Consider the following 7,847-nt stretch of genomic DNA (forward strand, 5'->3'; position numbering starts at 1 on the left):
GGCGGAGGTTGGGGGACGGAGAGGAAGCACTTCAGGGAGCCTTTATTTCCTCGCTATGCAGGAGGGGCTCGGGGGCCGCCCCTGGGGGGGGCCGCCCTACCACCCCGCCCACCCCCCCTCATCGCCCCCACCCCTCCTCCTCCCCTAACTCCCGCCAGGCCAGTCCCTTAACGCCATTCCCCCGCCCCCGCCCCCCACCCCGCGGGTGCCATAGCAACGCATTTTTCCTAGCCTACTGTCCCATTCCCCAGCCCTTTCAACTGCCCCTCCCCACACCCCCGCCCCAATCAGGAAACTGCTAGGTATGGTGAGGACACTGCCACTGCCTTGGGCACAGGAGGCCAGAAAGGTGATCCTGACATAATGGCCCAACTGCTCATATCTGGTGGCTTCTGGTCCCGAGAATCACTGGCCAGTCTGGCTCAAGCATGACCACTCCTCTCCCCACAGCAGCACCCATTCCCCAACTCCCCCACCCCTGACACAAATGGCATTAATCTTGGAAACTCAGCCCAGAGACAGGAGATACAGCTTTATTGTGGCAAAGCCAAGTTAGCAGAAACCTGAAGCAAGTACAGAATGTTTATAGCCTGTCTACTATTCACAACATACAGGGTTTGGGGTTTCCCATACACATCTGTCCTGCCCTCCCCTAAGCCTCAGAAGCATTTATTCCCTTCAGCAATCATTACTTCTCTCTGGCCCTGGGCCTGCCATTGGCCACATACAAACACAACTCTTCAGAGTGAAATCCCATCATGTAATTCCTAGGCACTATCTCTTTTTTTTTAAGATTTTATTTATTTATTGACAGAGAGAGAGATAGTGAGAGCAGGAACACAAGCAAGGGGAGTGGGAGAGGGAGAAGCAGGCCTCCTGCCGAGCAGGGAGCCCAATGCAGGGGTCGATGCAGGGCTCGGTCCCAGGACCCTGGGATCATAACCTGAGCCGAAGGCAGACGCTTGACGACTGAGCCACCCAGGCGCCCCACTAGGCACTGTTAATTCCTTCCCAGTCTACAGCTCCTACAGAGCACTCTGGGGCTTCTGCTCAGTGGAGGAGGCTTCAGCTGGGGTTGTGGGCAGCACCTCAGGCATTGACTCAGGTGGGGGACCACTCTCTTCTCGGAGATGTCCCTGATAGAGTCGTCGAAGGCGGGACAGCTCTCTCTCTGGTGGCTGTTTCCAGCCATACCATGGATACCAGGGGTCACCTGCAACGAGGGTGGGGGCTGGTGGAGTAGCACTCACAGCTCCATGAGAGGTACTGAAGTCAAGGTCCCGAGGTTCAACCTGAGGAATGTGGTAACTGAGGAGACCTAGGGAATTAAAAAAAGAGAGAAAGTGAGGGAGGGAAGCAAGGAAGGGTAGTTTGGGTTAAGACAGTATGTAAAATGACATATAAAGGGAGGCAGGAACCAGTCAGAACCACTGAGTATATTTATGCATGTTCTACACTGCACAAAGGCAACTGGCCAAGGGGGCAATGTGGACTGACATACTGCTGGGGCTTTTTAGTCTGCCAAGCTGCGCAGCCCTGCCCCAGGGCTACAAAGCTGCATCTGCCCTAGCAGAGGCATACCTTTTTTAATTTCTGCAAAGGTGTCATGGAGCCCAGGGCCAGAAATTTATACAAAGATCTCCCATGATCTGTCTCTGGCATTGGGACTGATAGTTATAAAAGGGAAGAAAAAGGACAGAGGATTACGGAAACAGGGCAATGACAAGGTAAGAGACTCAGGAAAGAGAAAAAGGGACAGTGGAGTACTGAAAGGAGATTTGGATGCCACCTCCTAAGACACGTAGGAGTATTTATATCCGCTCTCCAGCCCTAAATCACCTTCATTATGGGTAAGAAAAATGCACTGGACCCCTTCTCATGCTCACCATGATCTCTGGCTTTCTGGATGGCCTGGGTCAACTTCTTATGTTGCTTCATACAGACCCCTGTAGGGAGAAAAAGAAAACTCAGTGCTCATTCTACACTTGATCTTGCCAAAAGGCCAAGAAGCAATACTCGGTGCTCATTCTAGAAAGCACAGTAAACAAGAGTATACAACTGCTTCTATATGGTTATAAAGAGCTGGGTTTGGAAAACTTGCTCTACCTAATAATCCTAGTTCTCTGACCCTTTGATTGGCCTAAGTTTCCCCATCTACCCAATGGGAAGAATCCCCCCTCTCTGAGAGCTGAGATTAAGACCTTAGGAGGGTCTAGAGGCGCCTGGGTGGCTCAGTTGTTAAGCGTCTGCCTTTGGCTCGGGTCATGATCTCGAGGTCCTGGGATCGAGCCCCACATTGGGCTCCCTGCTCCCCGAGGAGCCTGCTTCCCCCTCTCCCGCTCCCCTGCTTGTGTTCCCCCTCTCGCTGTGTCTCTGTCAAATAAATAAAATTTAAAAAAAAAAGACTTTAGGAGGGTCTAGCCACTACAGAAAAGCTATTTAATGGTAAAACCTCCAAGACAGAAAGCAGAAAACAATTCAAAGGGCAAGTGTGGTTAATTAAAGGTTTGGGTTGAACAATCCATAGAGAAAGATTCAGTAAAGGAAGAAAGGGCTCCCGATCTGGAGAAGGTGATCTGAGAGAGTAGGAAAATAGTTCCTTTAGCTTTTTATAGCTTTACTATAAAGCTTTTTTTTTAAAAAAGATTTCATTTTTATTTAAGACAGAGAGTGAGAGAGAGAGCACATGAGAGGGGGGAGGGTCAGAGGGAGAAGTAGACTCCCTGCTGAGCAGGGAGCCCAATGTGGGACTCGATCCTGGGACTCCAGGATCATGACCCAAGCCAAAGGCAGTCGCCCAACCAACTGAGCCACCCAGGCGCCCAAAGCATTTTTTTTTTTTTTTTAAGATTTTATTTATCAGAGAGAGCGCGCACAAGCAGGGGGAGCTGCAGAGAGAGAGGGAGATCTCTCCCCACTGAGCAAGGAGCCTGACATGGGGCTCAATCCCAGGACCCTGGGATCGTGATCTGAGCCGAAGACAGACACTTAACCGCCTGAGCCACCCAGGCATCCCGGCTATAAAGGTCTTCTTCAAAACTCCCTGACAAACCAAACTCCACTGATCATGCTGCCATCCCCAAAATAGTGGATTCAGATTATTCTTTGCAAATTTATCCTGCTTTAGAGCATGGGTTGGCAAAATTTTTCTGTGTAGGGCCACATAAATTTTAGGATCTGCAAGTCCTACAGTCTCTGTCTCAGCTACTCAACTCTGCCATTGTAGCCTGGAAGCCGTTACAGACAATATGAAAATAAATGGACATGGCGGTGTGCCAGATTTGGCCTGTGGCCTTCATTAAGGAATAGATGTAATCTTGAATTGTTAGGATTATAACTCCAAATATGGAAGATCTGATTGGACTGTCGATGGCAAAAAGAATTTACAGGACAGTCAATTTGCTAGAAAGCCTTTTGCAAGAGCAAACAAGACCCTACAGAAAGGAAATAATTACCACCACTTCTAACAGCTACATTTAGGTAACTTACTTACATTGGTACTTACTTGTATCTTTTGTCCATATGTGAATATATCCATTAAGGCAAGATTTCCAAAAAAAGTTCATTCACACTTTTTATGCCTTACGTAACGGCCACCAGATAACTGTTGTATGACTGAATAAATGAGGAGTGCTCCAAGGAAAAGCTATTCTGGTGGTGACAAGGACGATAGACTAACCTGTATATGGAGCATGAAAGATGATACCTGTGTGGGCGCAGACAAACTGTTCCAAGAGCTTCACGTTCTGTGGAGGAAAGTGGTGGGGAAATATAAGAGAGGGCAGGGAGAGCAGCAAGACCTTGAGATCCTAAAAGTGCACAATCCCTACATGTGTGCATGGACGCCCTTAACTCCTCTGTGTCTCTTCAGGTGCTACCCTCCTTCAAGTCCCAGTTTTAGCCCCATCAATTTGCTGAATACATTCTTGAAAACTCCAGCAAACATTTCCTCTTTCTTGGCCTTGCAACCATTTCACATGCACACCCTACATTCTGTCACTGAGACTCACATAGAACCCTCTTCTACAGGGATTAGGTTCTAAAATCAGCCCTTCGTGCAAAAAACTGGGAAGAGTCAGCTGGCAATCCCTGAAATCACATAAGAAAATATAATATGTGTTTATAAGGTGCATATATAAATACGAACGTATATGATAGTATACTACATGTAACATATACATCACTAATGTCAATTTTAGAGGTCTAATTATGTAGAATGACTATCAGCCAGCAGGTTAATCACAGGAGATGGCACCCATGGAAAAAAGGAGATGCACTTGTGGAGTAAAAGAGCAAGCAGAATCATATGCACTATTCAATTTATAATCTTTCTTCCTCGGTCATGTAATTGATTCTAAACCGTATGCAACTGGTTATGTTCTATTTTTTTTCTTAAAGATTTATTTATTTGAGAGGGTGTATGTGTGAGTGAGTAAGGGGGAGGGGCAGAGGGAGAGGGAGAAAATCTCAGGCAGACTCCCCGCTGAGCATGGAGCCTGATGAGGGGCTCACACTCACAACCCTGAGATCATGACCTAAGACGAAATCAAGAGTCGGACATTCAACGGACTGAGCCACCCAGATGCCCCTGTTCTATTTTTATAACCAATCATACACAGTTGAAATGGAGACGTTATCTATCTATGGGACCCTTGTACAGTGGTGTCAGAAGGCACCTGAGAGCAGTCAGACACCCCAATCTGCTGACTGATATACGAATTCCTTCCAACTCCCCTCATGACCAATCATTCAGCTTCTGCTCCAATACCTTTACTGCAAGCTCAGAAGAGCATTTTTCCCATTATTATTTTTACATGCTTTTTGAACTCTTTAAGGAGCAAGTCCTGCCCATCCTTGCAATAAACGCTTTTTTGAAAAATAAGCTCTGTATCTGGCTTCATGTATCTGCCCTCCAGCCTTAAATCTTGGCATGCCACCAAACATCAACATGACAAAAATTAAAAAAAAAAACAAAAACAACGACAACAACAAAACCTCAGGGGTGCCTGGTGGCTCAATCTGTTAGCATCTGCCTCCGGTTCGGGTCATGATCCTGGGGTCCTGGGATCAAGCCCCACATTGGGCTCCCTGCTTGTCGGGGGGTCTGCTTCTCCCTCTCCCTCTGCTCCTCTCCCGCTCGTGCTCTCTCTCCCTCACTCTCTCAAAAAAAACAAACCTCAGGAAAAAACTAACCCAACCTACTTGCTAATAATTGCAAATGGATATAAATAAACCTTTGGATATTGCTCTCCCATTAGAAATACACATTTTTCTGGCCACGCAATTTAGACTGTAAATTTCATAGGTAAAAAAATGAAGATTTTTAGTACGAGCCACAGTGAAGGACAAAAAGCTGGAAAGAGGAGTGTTTTTATATTACTAGAAAGTCAATGCAAAACGGACCGCAGGGGTGCTAAACTAATTTATGAAGAAGAGTGGGACACCCATGGTAATCTCTTTAGCACTACAAAGAGGCTCCAAATCCTTATCCTGGAGAAAAGACTGTCCTTACCCTAAAGTCAACATGCAGCTTGTGATCCCGGCAGATGGGGCAGGGATTCCCAGCAACTTTATCTTTACGCTGTGGAAAAAAAAAACTAGTAGGTGAAGGATGGTCAAAGTCCTGTGAGAAAAAGTGCTACTGCCATTGTCACTATGGCGTCCACCCCCACTCCACATCCCATCCATGTACCACCTGCAGAAACTCACAATACATGTCTTTCGAGTCCGCTGTGGGGGTATTCCACCTTTGTGGTTTCTACGGTAGTCAGCCCAGACGGGGCGAGAGCCATAGCGGTTCTGGTATTCTGAAAGACCACATAAGTTATTCCTGGTGGGGATAGTAGAAGTGTCTCTGTCCATTTATTTCAGATTCCACATGATCCTCCCCTTTCCCATTCAGAGGTACCTTCTGAGTCCAGATATTTCCAGGGTTCATTCTTATAAGGGGTTATGGGAACTGGGGACAAAGAATCTTCCTCAGGGGGTCCTTTGGTGCAAAGAGTCTGGAGGGGAACCTATAAAGGCAAAAAATGAGGAAAGGAGTTCAAGGAAAGGACGTGATAGTTTCACTGCCCATATGTTAGAGACAAGAACATGCCCATTGTATTAATGGAATATAGCAGGAATACATATAGAAAGTAGCATTTTTCTTAGGGTTAGGGTAAAACTTAGATCAACAACCACTCTTCCTGTCTCTGAGTGGATCCTGAAGGAAAAGCTAATGTGAGAGGGTAACTAGGATAGGTGACTGGGAAGCAGTCTTTTTTCTTTCCTTTTTTTTTTTTTTTTAAAGATTTTATTTAATTTTGACAGAGTGCACAAGCAAGGGAAGCAGCAGGCAGAGGGAAAGGGAGAAGCGATGCGGGGCTTGATCCCAGGGCCCTGGGACCATGACCCAAGCCAAAGGCAGACACTTAACCGTCTGAGCCACCCAGGCGCCCCAGGTGACGGGGAAGCAGTCTTATTTGAGAAGACACACATGATGTGTTCGTGCTTTTGAAGATGTACTAAGAAAAGGGAGAAGAAAGGAATAGGGAGGGTGTCTAGCTTCTTGGAAGGAAGATGTCTGGTGGGGAGAGAATGCATGACAGGTGAGTCTCCAACCCAATCCAACCCTGAATCATTGAACTGCCCAGCCTTAGAAAAGTTGAAGGTCAACATTCCACAGGTCAGAACAAACTTGAGTCCTAACGCTAGCTTTAAAGCTACCAGGGCTGTTATTAACTCTGTAGTGACCCCTGTCACCACTGTTAGGGAGTGGCAGCTGTGAAAGCTTTCCTAGCTCACCGTGCCCCCCCAAGAACCTACCCTGCCCTACCAAGAACCTCCAGTGTGGTGAGTACATGAGGCTGGAGAGAAATCTCAATCTAAAGGACTAAGTTAAGGTCTCATGTATGCTCTGATTAAAAAAACAAAACTAATTTAGTGACAGAAAGAGAGCTAAGAAACTGGTCCCCAGGTCGTGAGAACATATCCTGGCTTTACCGGGAGATAGTTCAGCAGGTAGAAGTTAGTGTCCCTCAACTCAAGGACACTCCAGGGCATCACAGATTTAGACATTACATGCATACTTAAGAGCTGGTTGTGTACGACCAAGAGGCCCAATCCTTCACCTAATTCTTTAGCCGAGTGGGTAGCTTGGAAAAGAATATCTAACTCTTTTCCCTTGGCCGGGGATTAAAAATCCGCGCAGTATTGAGGAGGATGAGGGGAAGGGAAAGGGTGGTGGAAGCAGTGTTGCCTAGACAGCCAAGGCATAATAAGCACTTGGGAAAGTCTCCGCTCCTGGATTCCCAGCAATGGAGCGATGACCTAGAGAAAGTATAACTAAGTGGCGGTTGTACAAAATGTGCTCCAAGGAGTTACCTGAACTCCGTAGGCACCTCTGAAGAGCGAAAAGCTAGGAATGCGCCTCAGCAACGAACGCAATACGGAGGCCGCCATCTTGACGTACGCCCAAGGCAGGAAAGGCCGGAAAGGCAGTTGCGCATGCTCCAAGAAACTGGCTAGGGTGGGCCAAGGGCGAGCCCGCAGTGCGGGAGGCGGCCGCGCACTTGCGTCAGTACGGAAGCGTAAAGGGGGGGGGGCCTGTGGGGAGAGGCCAATTTCAACTGCGTCACAATCGAATTCGGCCTCAAAATTGAGTTTTTCTCAAGCCAGTCACTACGACTTCTAGATCTCATACTTAGAGCTTGCATTTTAAGCAATTTTGAAGGGGATTTCTACCGACATCTTCTCAATGCGCATGCGCCGACCCGGTTCTACCAACCAGGGTGAGAAGTGTTCTCGAGGACGGAAGTGGTGGAAGCAGAGGAAAGGGAGGTGCTAGGCTCTTCGGTCACGCG

General features: G+C 47.4%; 1 protein-coding gene across 2 annotated transcripts; it reads right to left on the reverse strand.

The window, feature by feature from the left end:
- Window positions 1-512: 512 nt before the first annotated feature.
- Window positions 513-7,524, reverse strand: MRPS18B (mitochondrial ribosomal protein S18B). Of its 2 annotated transcripts, none has more exons than XM_025891219.2 (7): window positions 7,369-7,524; window positions 5,909-6,017; window positions 5,710-5,807; window positions 5,513-5,581; window positions 3,707-3,746; window positions 1,887-1,946; window positions 513-1,318 (listed from the first exon to the last, which is right to left on the reverse strand). In XM_025891219.2, the coding sequence occupies exons 1-7, from the start codon at window positions 7,444-7,446 to the stop codon at window positions 1,026-1,028; spliced, it is 747 nt and encodes a 248-aa protein (XP_025747004.1). In that variant the 5' UTR covers window positions 7,447-7,524; the 3' UTR covers window positions 513-1,025. The 2 variants fall into 2 exon arrangements, with proteins under 2 accessions (XP_025747004.1, XP_025747003.1); XM_025891218.2 differs by having other exon boundaries at window positions 3,680-3,746.
- Window positions 7,525-7,847: the final 323 nt, after the last annotated feature.

Source organism: Callorhinus ursinus, unplaced genomic scaffold (assembly GCF_003265705.2).
Source record: "Callorhinus ursinus isolate GAN/ISIS: 27379988/994484 unplaced genomic scaffold, GSC_fseal_2.0 scaffold26, whole genome shotgun sequence".
NCBI classification, from domain to species: domain Eukaryota; kingdom Metazoa; phylum Chordata; class Mammalia; order Carnivora; family Otariidae; genus Callorhinus; species Callorhinus ursinus.